The sequence below is a fragment of the Babylonia areolata genome, chromosome 35 (genome assembly GCF_041734735.1).
Source record: "Babylonia areolata isolate BAREFJ2019XMU chromosome 35, ASM4173473v1, whole genome shotgun sequence".
In the NCBI taxonomy this organism is placed as follows: domain Eukaryota; kingdom Metazoa; phylum Mollusca; class Gastropoda; order Neogastropoda; family Buccinidae; genus Babylonia; species Babylonia areolata.
The window spans coordinates 8,990,783-9,006,616 of NC_134910.1; the positions used below are offsets into that span (position 1 = coordinate 8,990,783).

Sequence of the window (15,834 nt, forward strand, 5' to 3'; positions counted from 1 at the left end):
TACTCTGCTTACACTTATAAATGTAGGATTTCTTCTTTCTTCCTCTCGTTATATTAAATTTAGGATTTAACCTCATCTCTCATCTCATCTATCCCTTGACCCGTGGGTGGGTCGTTGGGGCACCATGGATGACTGCCTGGTCAGCTCGCGCCACCTGCCTCGGTCCTCAGCGGCCCTTTGAGTTGTGGCAAATGGCAGGCCCGTCCACTCTTTGATGTTGTCCTCCCACCGCTTTCTCTGTCTGCCTCTCTTCCTCCTTCCTTGTACGGTACCCTGCAGGATGGTCCTGGCTAGGCTGTCTGATCGTGTGACGTGTCCATACCAGCGGAGCTTGCGTTCCTTCACTGTGGTTAGCAGGTCTTTGAATGGGCCAATGGCGTTTTGGACTCTTTTAACCACTGGAACGATAAATAAAATGATACCAGCCACCGTGGCAAAGTGGTTAGCGGCACGGACTGAACGCTGGGAGGATGCGGGTTCGAATCCCAGCAGAGGTGGGTTTTTTGGGGGGGTTTTTTGTGGTCCGCGGCCGGCTCCTACCCAGAGTTGAGTGTGCTGTGGGCTTAAATATGGGGAGACTGGGACCACACAGTCGAGTATCATCCACATCACGGATGCGTCTTTGGGTGTGTTGCTCTTAATTGTGGGAGTAATGCCACTGAAACGGTGCAGATGAAGGGGCAGAAAAATAAAGAAGAAGAAAAAAAAGAAGGAAAGACGAATAAATAAAATGATAAATGCCACCTCACTTTTTGACATTTTTGATAGTTTTATCATGACATCCGAGTCAAACAGTGGGTAAAGGAAGAGACTTGGCACCGCAGACAGTGAGGGGAGGACATGTTTTGGCAGAGTGGTGGAGGTGGTGGGGGACACGCTGAGCTGGGCAGCACGCCATCCTGAAGACCTCCAGACACGTGGAGCTCTCCCAGCTCTCTCCGCCCTCACACACAGCTGTTCACTGGGGGGGAAGGAAGATTGCTGCGTCGATAGCAGCTATTTTTTTTTTTTTTTTTTTTTTTTTTTTTAAACACTCTGATCCAAAAGCTGGCATAATTTCACGCAGTATCAGCAAAACCAGAAATAAAATGTTTACATCAGAGGATGGTTCATTTCCCCAACCTCCCCCCCCCCTTCCCTCCCACCTCCCCACCTGTCTCCACCACCTCCACAGCCCAGAAATGATTTCTATACGTACCAGCATTGCAGGAAAACTTGTTGCATGTGTTAGAGAGTGGCGCTTCTTTCCTTGATGAAAAGCAGGTGCATGTTTCACACATAGCAGTGCAGCAGAAACAAGAGAGGCAAGGCCTTCAAGACTCCCTTGTCGTACACACTTCAAGAAAAATAAAATAAAATAATGAAGACTTATAAAAATTAAAAATCAGTTTGTTGAAATGTGTTCTCTATTTGTTATGATGATTATGTGCAGTTTCACAAAAAAAGAAAAAAAGAAAAAAAAACAAACAAAAAAAACCCCAAAACACACACACTACACACACACATACACACACTACACACTACACACTACACACTACACACACACACACACACACACACACACTACACACACATACTACACACACTGCACACAACACACACACACAACACGCACGTACGCACACACGCATGCACACACGCACGCACGCACCACACACACACACACCACACACACACACACACACACACACACACACACAAAAAGGGGGGAGGGGGGGGGAGGCTTCAAAGCAGATTTGAAGTATGGATGTTTGGATCGAGAATGTGGTTTTACCCACTGCGCCAGTGCGGTTTCATTGCTGATGTTCAAAAATTATTATTTAAGCCTTTTCTTTAAGCAAAATAAATCGACAGGGGCAGTAGAAGTCAACGCTGTTTAAGTCATGTTATTTTGGTATATCTAGGCCATTTAAAAATTTCTTTCAAGTCCGAGGTATAAAGGAGACGTTCCCATCACCACCTCAAAAACACTGCAGTATTTATATGTCCATTTTTATAGATCTGCAGAGATCAGTGTTGAACAAGCTTGTCTTTCCACTCACTGAGAAACTATGACACTGTCAATTCAATTTTTTTTTTTTTACTGTTCATTCTAGTTATTTCAGTATCCACTTTAAAACATTCATATGTAGTAAACACGTCAATGATTATTCAAGAAATTCTTTTAATTTGGTGGTAAAGGAGACATTGCCATCGAGTCCGGCTCTGCAACATGTTTTGTCAAGATCTGCACTGACCACTGCCGTGAAGACGAGGCAGTGAAACGGTTGATTCAGTTTTTCTTTTCTGTTCATTCTAGTTAATTCAGTGTCCACTTTAGAACATTCGTATGCAGTAAACACGTCAATAATGTAGTTAGTGTCACTGTTTATATGTCCAGAATGTGTATTTCTTTGCTTTTAATTGCAAACAAGAACAAGAGAGGTAAGGCCTTCAAGACTCACTTGTGATAAATTAAGTCCCCTAGCATTAATTACAGAGTAATTTCCCTTTTTTACTATCTGCACCAAAACGTTTGCAAAATAAATTAAAATTCCATGCTTAGCAAAAGAAGTTCCTGTTTGAACAAAAAATGATAATAATGACTCCTCTTGTTGTGTCATAATAAGAGGTCAAAGTGCCAAGTTTAGAGAATACAAAAAATATAAATATAACAGTAAATGCAGTTTGCATATAATTAGGCTTCTCTTTTTTTTCTTTTTTTTTGTTTTTTTGTGCCCATCCCAGAGGTGCAATATTGTTTTAAACAAGATGACTGGAAAGAACTGAATTTTTCCTATTTTTATGCCAAATTTGGTGTCAACTGACAAAGTATTTGCAGAGAAAATGTCAATGTTAAAGTTTACCACGGACACACACACACACACACACACACACACAGACAACCGAACACCGGGTTAAAACATAGACTCACTTTGTTCACACAAGTGAGTCAAAAATGAAGCCATGGTGTATTCTCACCAGACAATTTGGAAGCTGCAAAGGGGTGACAGCAGTTTTCTGTTTTCAGAACGAACATCAATGAAGTAAATTGTTAATGATTTGGAAATACGGCTAAATTCGGGAGACGTACAAACCGATTATTGGTGTTGACTGTGAAGATTTCTTTTCCCTACTATGTTTAAGCCAAATTTGGTATTGGCATACAGAGTTTTTCCAGAGAAAATGGCAATGTTAAAGCTTACCACGGACACACAGCACACACGCACACACAGACACACACACACACACACACACACACACACAACTGAACACCGGGTTATAACATAGACTCACATTGTTCACACAAGTGAGTCAAAAATCAAGATTCACGGTCGCGTTATTGTCCAATAAATAAGAAATAAAAAATATTATTTAAAAAACAAAAAAACGAAAACCAGCTACTGTTAAACATCAAAATATATATCTCATTATATCACAAGAAGCTATATTCTCCCAGATAGAAGGCAGCTCTAATTTCAAACATATCAGCGTGACTCCTGCTCTGTGGAAATCTAAAAGAGGGAGGCGGAGGGACAACTAAGAGACACACACATTATCGTCAGAATGATTTGTACAGCGCATCAGATTGGTATGTGTACCTGGGTTCTTTTTACTGGGCTCTGAGGGCACTAACCTAGTCTGTCGGACGAGACGATAAATTAAGCCTCTGTGTGCAGCATGCACTTAGAGCATGTTCGGGGGGTGGGGGGCAAACAACCCAAAACATAACAACAACAACAACAACAAAAACTACAGAAAACATGCTGTAACAGAGAGGATGCAACAACAAAAACTACAGAAAACATGCTGTAACAGAGAGGATGTTTCTGGCAAAATTCTGTTGAAAAAAAAAATATATACACTTTGGTAGTAAAACAAATTTACTTGCTGGCAGGGGGGAAAAAACAAAACCCAAAAACAAACAACAAAAATCGGGTGTTGCTGCTCAGAGGAGAGCAGCCCAAATTTCTTGCAGAAAAGTCTGTTGTTGAAAAATTAGAAAAGAAAGGGGGGGTGGGGGGAGGGGAATACATTACAATGCAGTAAGTAATATATACAACACATCGCAACACAACATAACACAACACCATTTTTTTCCTACCCTCATCTAATACCACTTACAGTGAAAAGACGTTAAACTAAAGAACGAAGGAACAACACAACACAACACAACACAACGCCCTGCATCCTGCAATGAAATTAAATCAGACCATCCTTCCGTGCCAGCCAGTGTGGCAGAGTGGTTAGTGTTGGCGGATTGACGAATGGGAGGCCACAGGTTTGAACCCTCCTCAACCTCAACCTCAACCTCAGGCCCATAACTACAAAGTAGTCGTTGGGGGAAGCCTGAGGACCGCAGACGCAACCTCCCTTCTCCATCTGTCTCTGTCGGCAGCCGCTGGCAGCAGCTCACGTGTGTGGAGTCCGGTCCATTGTTTGATGTTCTCATGCCAGTTCTTCCGCTGTCTTCCTCTTCTTCTCCCGCCCTCGATGGTGCCTTGCATGATTGTTTTGGACAAGCTGGTGTGTCGAGTGTTGTGTCCAAACCATATCAGCTTGCGTCTCTTCACAGTTGAAAGGAGAGGTTCCTGAGGTCCAGCAAGGTTCTGCTCCGTACATGTTCATTGGTCCTGTGCTCGATCCAGGGAATTTGAAGGAGCTTCCTCAGGCATTTGTTCTCGAAGGCCTGGATCTTCCTTTCAGTTTCGGCCGTCAAGTGTCCATGCCTCGCAACCATACAGTACAATGGAGACTACCAGGGCTTTGTAGAGTTTGAATTTTGAACCCTCACCAGAAGCAAAAAAAAAAAAAAAAAGAGAGAGAGAGAAAAATCGTTGTGGGATTCAGGGTGTGTGGTCGTGTATCTGTGGGGGATTTGGGATGAGCAGTGCGATTGCTATACCACTGAAACAGCGCTGATAATGGGACAGAAATTGGACTACCCCAGCCTCTAAAGAAGTCTGTTCAGGGAATGGTGTGTATGTGTGTGTGTCTGCTGTTTTGTTCTTATGCTTGGTCTTGTTTGTATTTGTTGGTTGGTCTTTGTGGTTTATCTTTGTGTGTGTTTGTGTGTGTGTGTGCGTGTGTGTGTGTGTTGATTTATGTATTCACGTTAGTGTGCATGTTTGTGTGTATGTATGTTGCTGTATGACGACAAAGTAAGTGTACATGCAAAAAAAAGCACAAAAAACATGGGTGTGTGTCTTTTGTTCTGACAGCTGTGTGAGTGTGTGTGTGTGTGTATCCATGTAAGTGTGCATGTATGTGTGTACATATTTAGACGTATAAGAAAGTGTCTGTGCATGCATTATGTATTTCTTTTGTCTATGAGTGTGTGTGTGTGTGCGTGTTTGTGCGTGCGTGTATCCCGAAAAGCTTGCATGTATGTATACAGGCATGTACATATTTGAATGTTTGACAAACTAAGTGTACATGAAGTATGTATGGAGGTGTGTCTTTAGTTTTGTCTGGCAGCTCTGTGCATGCGTGTATGTATGTGTGTGTGCGTGTCCTCGTTAAGTGTGCATGTATGTGTGTACATATTTAAAGCCTGAACCGGACTATAAAAGGCGGGCGATTTGAATCAAGCCAGTTTCTCACCAGAGTCTGACACTGTGACGTCGGTGAAGGTTTATTCAAAATAAAAGCCTAATAAAGATACGGTTTGGCTTCATTTATGGCAGAGAGCGAGATTTGCCTAGCAGCTTCCAATCTAGACCTGAATTGACTTTGGAAAGTACAAAATGTGTCAGCTACACGTAATACAAAATTTGAATGCAGAGAAAAGGGGCGGAGCTAGAGCCGTTTGTGTTTGCGCTAGACGTGTCTGTCAGATAAAAATAGCACCAGCACGTGGTACTGTCCGGTGAGAATTGGAAAGCATGCAGACAGCCCCTCGACGTTGGCAACCGTAAACGACCACATTGTTTGTAAAACATGCAAACGGAGAGAAATATGACGATCTACTAACCTTTCACCACCACATGTGACCCATGTAGTGAAGGTCGTCTGGATTTGGATACAAGTCCTGGATAGGCTCTAGTGCGCATGCGCAACCGAAACCTTGCTCTCGGGAGTTAAGACTTTAAGTGAAGTGTCTGTACCTGAAGTGTACATGGGGGTGTGTCTCTTGTTTTGTCTGACAGCTCTGTGTGTGCGTGTGTGTGTGTGTAGCTGTATTCACTATCAGTATAAATCTGGTGTCTGTATGATATACACACTTATACACACAAGCATACATGGTGTGTGTGTGTGTGTTAAATTGTGTTGGTGTTGTGTGTGACAACAGCTCCACCTGGCGGCCATCACCTCCATGAAGGGGGAGATAAACGAGCTGAAGACCCGACTGCAGCAGGTGTGTCGGGAGAGGGACCTGCTGGAGAGACAGGTCAACATGAGCCAGGTCAGACACCCCTCAGATCAAGTCTTGTATTTGTATTTCTTTTTATCACAGATTTCTCTGTGTGAAATTCAGGGCTGCACATCGCTACACTACAGCACCACACTTTTTTTTTTCCCCCCCTTGCATGTGGTTTTTTTATTTGTTTTTCCTATCGAAGTAATAATAATAATGGTATTTATATAGCGCTGAATCTTGTGCAGAGACAAATCAAACAGAATTTTGCCAGGAACAACCCTTTTGTTGCCGTGGGTTTTTTTTTACGTGCGCTCAGTGCATGCTGCACATGGGACCTCGGTTTATCGTCTCATCTGAATGACTAGCGTCCAGACCACCACTCAAGGTCTAGTGGAGGGGGAGAAAATATCAGCAGCTGAGCTGTGATTCGAACCAGCGCGCTCAGATTCTCTCGATTCCTAGGCGGACGCATTACCTCTAGGCCATCACTCCACATTTTTTCTCTCTATTTGTGTGTGTGTGTGTGTGTTTTCCTGTTCATGGGATGCAACTTCCTACGTTCACTAGTATACACAAGGAGTTGGTTTTTATGTAAAAGTGTATTCATGACCCTTCTTACGCCCCGCCATGTAGGCAGTCATACTCTTGTTTTCTGGGGTGGGGTGGGGTGTGGTGGGGTATGTTCTTGTGTCCATAACCCACTGAACGCTGGCATGAATTACGGGATCTTTAACGTGCGCATTTGATCTTCTGCATGCGCATACACACAAAACAGGGTTCAGGAACTGGCAGGTCTGCACATCTGTTGACCTGGGAGATCGGAAAAATCTCCACCCTTTACCCGCCAGGGTGCCGTGACCGAGATACAAACCCGGGACTCTCTGATTGAAAGTCCAGTGCCTTAACCACTCTCGGCTGTCGTGCCCATCAATCAAATTGATTGATTGATACTTGCGCTTCCGTAGCACCTGGGGTGATTTTGGCCGGGTGGTGGTAACAACGCCCCCCCCCACCCTCGAGGAAGTGAGGGAATTCTGCGTTCACAATCGGCAGTATTCTCATTCCCCCCTCCACTACACCTTGAGTGGCGGTCTGGATGCTGCATGTTTGGATGAGGAGATAAACCTGAGGCCCCTTGTTTATAGCAGGCACTTAGCGCTCGTTAAAGAACCCGCAAGCGACATTAGAGTTGCCCCTGGTAAAAGTCAGAGCGAAAAGCCGAAAATCGCTTTTGACAGGAAACATATATATATATATAACTTGCAGGCAGCAAAAAGGAAACGGGTGGCACTGTAACTGTTACGATGATGCGCTCTCTGGAATGTCACTCAGAGTCGGAGAAATCTGTTTTGACATCAAGTATTACAATACAGTACAGTGCAGTACAATACAATACAATACAATACAATGCAATACCACAGGAGCCAGAAATCTGTTTTGACATCAGGTATTACAATACAGTACAGTGCAATACAGAACAATACAATACAATACAATGCAATACCACAGGAGCCAGAAATCTGTTTTGACATCAGGTATTACAATACAGTACAGTGCAATACAGAACAATACAATACAATACAATGCAATACCACAGGAGCCAGAAATCTGTTTTGACATCAAAGTATTACAATACAGTACAGTACAATACAGAACAACACAATACAATACAATGCAATACCACAGGAGCCAGAAATCTGTTTTGACATCAAAGTATTACAATACAGTACAGTGCAATACAGAACAATACAATACAATACAATACAATACAATACCACAGGAGCCATTTGCATTACAGGCTGCCTACCTGGCTAGAGCCGACTGACAGCTGCCTTTAGGCGCTCATCATTCGTTTCCCGAGTCATTCATTCAGGCTTCAGTCAAGCACACGTGCACACACATGTATACTAGTGCGGGGTTTTCTTCAGAATTTTGCCAGGGACAGTATTTTTGTTGCAGTGGGTTCTTTCAGCCTTTTGACTTTAACTTTTGAGTGCATGCCGCACACGAGACCATAGGTTATCTTCTTATCGGAATGACTAGCATCCAGACCCCACCATTCCAGGTTCAGAAGAGGGGGAGAAAATTGTGGCGGCTGTGGGATTCAATCCCGCACCTTCTGATTCGCTCACTTCCTAGATGGACGTGTTACCACAAGGCCACCACTCCACAGTGCAGTGATGGCCTAGAGGTAACGCGTCCGCCTAGGAAGCGAGAGAATCTGAGGGCGCTGGCTCGAATCGCGGGCTCAGCCGCCGATATTTTCTTCCCCTCCACTAGGCCTTGAGTGGTGGTCTGGACTCTAGTCATTCGGATGAGACGATAAACCGAGGTCCGTTGTGCAGCATGCATTTAACGCACGTAAAAGAACCCACAGCAACAAAAAGGGTTGTTCCTGGCAAAATTCTGTAGAAAAGTCCACTTCGATAGGAAAAACAAATAAAACTGCACGCAGGGGAAAAAAAAAAAAAAAAAAAAAAAAGGGTGGTGCTGTAGTGTAGCGATGCACTCTCCCTGGGGAGAGCAGCCCGAATTTCACACAGAGAAATCTGCTGTGATAAAAAGAATTACAAATACAAATTACAGATCAGATCAGATCAAATCAAATCAAATCATGTTATTTATAGCCCAGCGAAACACAAAGGGGCCTTTTCAGGGCTGTATTACCCAGTAGTCTGAAGTGGTTCTTGAAACTATTGGAAGAGAAGCTAAAACCAAGGCATGACTGCCCTTGTGATGCTGTGTTGTTGGTTTTGGTTTGCAGAGCGACACGCTGTGCTCGCAGCGGGAAGTGGAGGCGCGGGTGGAGCAGGTGACGGCGCGTTACGAGGAACGCATCATCGAGCTGCACAGCGTCATCGCCGAGCTGCGCAAGAAGCTGGAGCGTCACCACATCAACGTCATCAGGTGGGTGGGGGGTTTTTTGGGGAGGGTGGGAGTGGGGGGGTTGTGTGTGTTGGGGGGGGCGGGGGGGGGTATGTGTTGCTTGTGTGTGTGTGTTGTATGTTTGTGTGTGTGTGTGTGTGTACTGATTGTGTGTTTGTGTATGAGTTGTGTATAATGATTGTATGTGTTTGTGTATTCATGTTTACTGATTGTGAGTGTATGTGTTTGAAAATACTGATTTTGTGTGTACGTGCATATCTGTGTGTGTGTGCATATCTCTGTGTGTTTATGTATTTCTCTGTCGTTCTAGGGAGGAAGAGGAGTTCAGTGAGTGTGTGTGTATGTGTTTGTGTGTACTGGTTGTCTGTGTGTTTGTGTATGTGTGTGTTTGTGTATACTGAATGTCTGTGTGTGTTTGTGTATTTGTTTGTGTTTACTGATTGTGAGTGTGTGTGTGTGTGTGTAGAATGATTGTGTGTGATTGTGTAGTAACGTTTGTGTATGTTTGTGTATACTGAATGTGTGTGTGTGTTGTGTGTGCATGTTTGTGTATACTGAATGTGTGTGTGTGTGTGTTTGTGTATAGTGAATGTCTGTGTGTGTGTGGTGGCATGCAGGGGCGTGGCCAGTAGTGACCTCACAGCTGTAACGTCTGTCTGTCATTCCAGGAAGGAAGAGGAGTTCAATGAGTGTGTGTGTATGTGTTTGTGTGTACTGGTTGTCTGTGTGTGTTTGTGTGTGTGTTTGTGTATACTGAATGTCTGTGTGTGTTTGTGTATTTGTTTGTGTTTACTGATTGTGTGTGTGTGTGTGTGTGTGTGTGTGTGTAGTAATGTTGGTGTATGTTTGTGTATACTGAATGTGTGTGTGTGTGTTGTGTGTGCATGTTTGTGTATACTCAATGTGTGTGTGTGTTTGTGCATAATGAATGTCTGTGTGTGTTTGTGTATTTGTTTGTGTTTACTGATTGTGTATGTGTGTGTGTGTATGTAGAATGATTGTGTGTGTGTGTAGTAATGTTTGTGTATACCGAATGTGTGTGTTGTGTGTTTGTGTATAGTGAATGTCTGTGTGTGGTGTGTGGGCATGCAGGGGCATGGCCAGTACTAACCCCACAGCTGTAACGTCTGTCTGTCGTTCCAGGGAGGAGGAGTTCAATGAGTGTGTGTGTGTACTGGTTGTCTGTGTGTGTTTGTGTGTGTGTGTGTTTGTGTATACTGAATGTCTGTGTGTGTTTGTGTATACTGAATGTGTGTGTGTGTGTGTGTGTGTGTGTTTGTGTATACTGAATGTCTGTGTGTGGTGTGTGGGCATGCAGGGGCATGGCCAGTAGTGACCTCACAGCTGTAACGTCTGTCTGTCATTCCAGGAAGGAAGAGGAGTTCAATGAGTGTGTGTGTATGTGTTTGTGTGTACTGGTTGTCTGTGTGTGTTTGTGTGTGTGTTTGTGTATACTGAATGTCTGTGTGTGTTTGTGTATTTGTTTGTGTTTACTGATTGTGTGTGTGTGTGTGTGTGGTAATGTTGGTGTATGTTTGTGTATACTGAATGTGTGTGTGTTGTGTGTGCATGTTTGTGTATACTGAATGTGTGTGTGTGTGTGTGTTTGTGTATAGTGAATGTCTGTGTGTGTTTGTGTATTTGTTTGTGTTTACTGATTGTGTATGTGTGTGTGTGTATGTAGAATGATTGTGTGTGTGTGTGTAGTAATGTTTGTGTATGTTTGTGTATACTGAATGTGTGTGTTGTGTGTTTGTGTATAGTGAATGTCTGTGTGTGGTGTGTGGGCATGCAGGGGCGTGGCCAGTACTAACCCCACAGCTGTAACGTCTGTCTGTCGTTCCAGGGAGGAAGAGGAGTTCGAAGAGTCTGACGCCGCCCAGAGCAACCGCAGTCAGGACGGTGGCAGTAACCATGACAACCTGGCAGACTCTCACTCGGCTAGTCTTGGTAAGTAATAATAATGTACATTTATATAGCGCCCTTTCTCACTAAGGGCTCAGGGTGCTTTACATGAAAGAACAAGAGAGGCAAGGCCTTCAAGACTCACTTGTGATAAATTAAGTCCCCTAGCATTAATTACAGAGTAATTTCCCTTTTTTACTATCTGCACCGAAACGTTTGCAAAATAAATAAAAATTCCATGCTTAGCAAAAGAAGTTCCTGTTTGAACAAAAAATGATAATAATGACTCCTCTTGTTGTTGTGTCAGAAGAAGAGGTCAAAGTGCCAAGTTTAGAGAATACAAAAAATATAACAGTAAATGCAGTTTGCATATAATTAGGCTTCTTTTTTTAAATTTTTTGTGCCCATCCCAGAGGTGCAATATTGTTTTAAACAAGATGGCTGGAAAGAACTGAATTTTTCCTATTTTTATGCCAAATTTGGTGTCAACTGACAAAGTATTTGCAGAGAAAATGTCAATGTTAAAGTTTACCACGGACACACAGACACACGGACACACACACACACACACACACACACACACACACAGACAACCGAACACCAGGTTAAAACATAGACACACTTTGTTTACACAAGTGAGTCAAAAATATTACAAGTGACATAAAACATTCATGACCACTCTTTTCTCAAAAACCCTTCCCCACCTCCCCCCCCCCCAACTCACACTCTCCCTTTCCCACTCTGCATACATCCAGAGTGAGCTGACATGGGTGGTGCTGGAGAAAAGGAAGCTGAGAGTACTTATAGATAGGTTTTAAAAAGATGAGCCTTTAGTGATGAGCGAAAAGCAGATATAGATTCAGATGCACGGATATGATGAGGAAGGTTGTTCCAGATGTGAGGAGCAGCAAAGAAGAAAGAACGTTCACCATAGGTTCTTGTATTGACATGAGGGAGTTTCAAAAGGTAACAGTCAGAGGAAGAGCGGAGATTTCTTTCTTCTTTTTTTTTTCTTCTTTTTTATGCTGCCCCATCATCTGCACCATTTCAGTGGCACTACTCCAACACCACTCATTTAGATTCCCCCATACACGGCCACACCCGGGTTCGTCCGTCACAGTTCCAGGGTCGGCAGTCCGCAGGGTACCATCAGTGTTAGCCAGGTCGCCAGGAGGCCACACACCGGAAGAGACCCTGCACTGCTGCTGAGTCACTTCGGTGGTATCCAGTGGTGCCTGTTCTGATTTAACGTACTTAGGACACCACCTACTTAGCCCCCTACTAACGACAATAATGGCTTAGTCGCGTCCCTCCCAGAGTGGAGACCGCCACCATGTCCCTCAAACAACAGCCCCCCCCCCACCCATGAATCTGCCAACACTGAAGACATTGACAGGACTCACCCCAAGCATGGATGAGCGGAGATTTCTTGTGGGAGTGTAAACAGTGATAAAGGTCAGAAAGATAAGTAGGTCCTGCGGAGAAGTACTACCTGATCCTGTCCTGGACCTCCTTAGTCTGGGTTGAGGTAAGTAATAGCTAGCCTGGAGAATAGAACAGAATAGAATAGAATATGTCTTTATTACCAAGTGTACCGGGGTCACAAGGAATATTGGTGGGGATAGTACATAACAAGATACGAACAAAAATCGAAAATCATACACAAACACAGATACAGTAGAAATAAGATGCATACAAGTGCAGATCAGTATAAAAGCTTGTGCATACTCACACATGCATGCACTGCACACACACACACACACTCGTTTGAACAGAAGCTGCATATTACATATGGATGGGGGCTGATGACTAGATACTCGGGTAGATGGTTGTTGGTTGCACAGTTCTATTTATCACACTAGATTTGTTCGAGAGACAGGGCATTGACTGCTTTGGGGGAAAAGCTATTGGCGAAGCGATTGGTTTTCATCCTTATACTTCTGTACCGTCGACCAGAGGGGAGGGAGCATCTTGAAAAACCCAAAAGCTGGATGTGATTCGTCCTGGCTGATTGATTTTGCTTTTTTGAGTAGCCGCTTATAATATATGTCTTCCAGAGAAGGTAGATCAGCCCCGGTAGTACTCGTTAAGTGCTCGTTAGTCAAAGTTGAGTAACAGCTAGTCCAGATAAGAAAGCCTTGGTCAAAGTAAATACGTACTAGCTAGTCTGGATATCAACTAATTAGTCTAGGTTTTAAGGTGGTTATCGTCTAGTCCGGTTCAGTGCTGGTTAGTCTAGGTTAAGGTAAGCACAAGCCAGTCTTGGTAAGAACTAATTAGTCTTGATTGTGGTAAGTGCTAGATAATCCAGGTAAGAACTAGGGAGTCTAAGTTAACTCTCTCCATACGAATGGCGAAAGAGACGACGTTAACAGCGTTTCACCCCAATTACCATCATCAAAATATTGCAAGCGGAAGGCTCTTATACTGAAGACGCGAATACCACAATTCTGACGACGGAAGCTAAAGGTTAGGTCATTCAGACACCCACTGGACATCCGATAGGTCTGTGTAGAGGAGAAGAGAGGACTGGCCGTACTGAGTGAGTTAAGGTAAGTACTAGTTTGTCTGAATAAGGGGAGAACTAGTGACTCTAGGTTAAGGTAAGTACTAGTTTGTCTGAATAAGGGGAGAACTAGTTAGTCTAGGTTAAGGTAAGTACTAGTTTGTCTGAATAAGGGGAGAACTTGTGAGTCTAGGTTAAGGTAAGTACTAGTTTGTCTGAAATAAGGGGAGAACTAGTGAGTCTAGGTTAAGGTAAGTACTAGTTTGTCTGAATAAGGGGAGAACTAGTGAGTCTAGGTTAAGGTAAGTACTAGTTTGTCTGAATAAGGGGAGAACTAGTTAGTCTAGGTTAAGGTAAGTACTAGTTTGTCTGAAATAAGGGGAGAACTAGTGAGTCTAGGTTAAGGTAAGTACTGGTTTGTCTGAATAAGGGGAGAACTAGTTAGTCTAGATCAAGTACATGTCTGTGTGATTCTGTCTATATATGTCTGTCTGTGTGTATTTCTCTGTGTGTCTCTGTGTCTGTGTGCAATGTATGTCTGTGTTCGTGTATCCATGTCTGTGTGTGTTTGGTGTCTGCGTGTCTATGTATGTATGTGGTTGTGTGTGCTTGTGGTTGCGTTTGTCTCTGTATGTGTGTGTGTGTGTGTATGTGGTGTTCCTGTGTCTATTCATGTATATCTTTGTCTGTGCATATGTACCTTGTGTGTGTGTGTGTACCTGTATTTATGTCTTTCAAACCTGGTGATTCCAGAGATGGGGAAGGAGCTGACGTTGGAGTTGACGCGGGTGGTGACGGAGATGGAGAGCGCCATGGCCAAGCACTCCCCCCTCGCCTCCCAGCTCTCCCACCACCACCACCACCACCGCCGCTCCCCGGAGAAGGAGATTACCTCCCCTGAGCCCCCCGTCACCAAGGTAACGTCGTCACCCTGTGTGTGTGTGTGTGTGTGTGTCACCCCATGTGACTTTGGCTGGTGTTTGATTGTGTGGTGTACAAGTATTGTTGTTATTATTGATACGTGATTAACTCATTCTTGTCCAGATACAAAATAACTCATACCGTGGGTACTTCCCCTGTGGACCAGGTACGAGTATTCTCGTACCAACACACTATTCTTCTTCTCCTTCTTCTTCTTCTGCGTTCGTGGGCTGCAACTCCCATGTTCACTCGTATGCACACGAGTGGGCTTTTACATGTATGACCGTTTTTACCCCGCCATGTAGGCAGCCATACTCCGTTTTCGGGGGTGTGCATACTGGGTATGTTCTTGTTTCCATAACCCACCGAACGCTGACATGGATTACAGGATCTTTAACGTGCGTATTAGATCTTCTGCATGCGTTTACACACGAAGGGGGTTCAGGCACTAAGCAGGTCTGCACATATGTTGACCTGGGAGATCGTAAAAATCTCCACCCTTTACCCACCAGGCGCCGTCACCGAGATTCGAACCCGGGACCCTCAGGCTGAAAGTCCAACGCTTTAACCACTCGGCTATTGCGCCCGTCACACTATTCTAATTTCGTTCATTCTTGCTTGATACATTTTTGCATTCTAAACTGAACCTGTTTACAGATTCTGGAAGCATGAAAACGAAGCTTTGTTTGTACCGATGAAATCAACAGTTCTCTATCGATTTTTGTATTTTTATTTGTATTTCTTTTTATCACAACAGATTTCTCTGTGTGAAATTCGGTCTGCTCTCCCCAGGGGGAGTACGTCACTACACTACAGCGCCACTTTTTTTTTTTTTTTTTTTTTTTTTCCTGCGTGCAGTTTTATTTGATTTTCTTATCGAAGTGGATTTTTCTACAGAATTTTGCCAGGAACAATCCTTTTGTTGCCGTGGGTTCTTTTACATGCGCTAAGTGCATGCTGCACACAGGACCTCGGTTTATCGTCTCATCCGAATGACTATCGTCCAGACCACCACTCAAGGTCTAGTGGAGGGGGAGAAAATATCGGCGGCTGAGCCGTGATTTGAACCTGCGCGCTCAGATTCTCTCGCTTCCTAGGCGGACGCGTTACCTCAAGGCCATCACTCCACATGCTGTTTTAGTGAACCGCCCTGGTTTTTCTGCAGTGGTCTCATGTCGTGCAGGTCCTGGGGAGTTGTAGGAGGCATGTAGCTGTGGGGTAGAATGAGTTAACTCACTCCAGATGACTAGTCCTCTCCCTTGCTTTTCCCTACAGA

The 15,834-nt window shown here is 44.0% G+C and overlaps 1 protein-coding gene across 2 annotated transcripts in view; it reads left to right on the forward strand.

Moving 5' to 3' along the window:
• Positions 1-15,834, forward strand: part of LOC143277864 (colorectal mutant cancer protein-like) — a 124,175-nt gene that overhangs the window by 85,062 nt on the left and 23,279 nt on the right. For both annotated transcript variants that reach the window (XM_076582804.1, XM_076582805.1), the window contains 4 exons: positions 6,272-6,385; positions 9,105-9,247; positions 11,073-11,176; positions 14,391-14,554. In XM_076582804.1, coding sequence (XP_076438919.1) covers positions 6,272-6,385; positions 9,105-9,247; positions 11,073-11,176; positions 14,391-14,554 — 525 coding nt within the window. The remainder of the gene's footprint in view (positions 1-6,271; positions 6,386-9,104; positions 9,248-11,072; positions 11,177-14,390; positions 14,555-15,834) is intronic.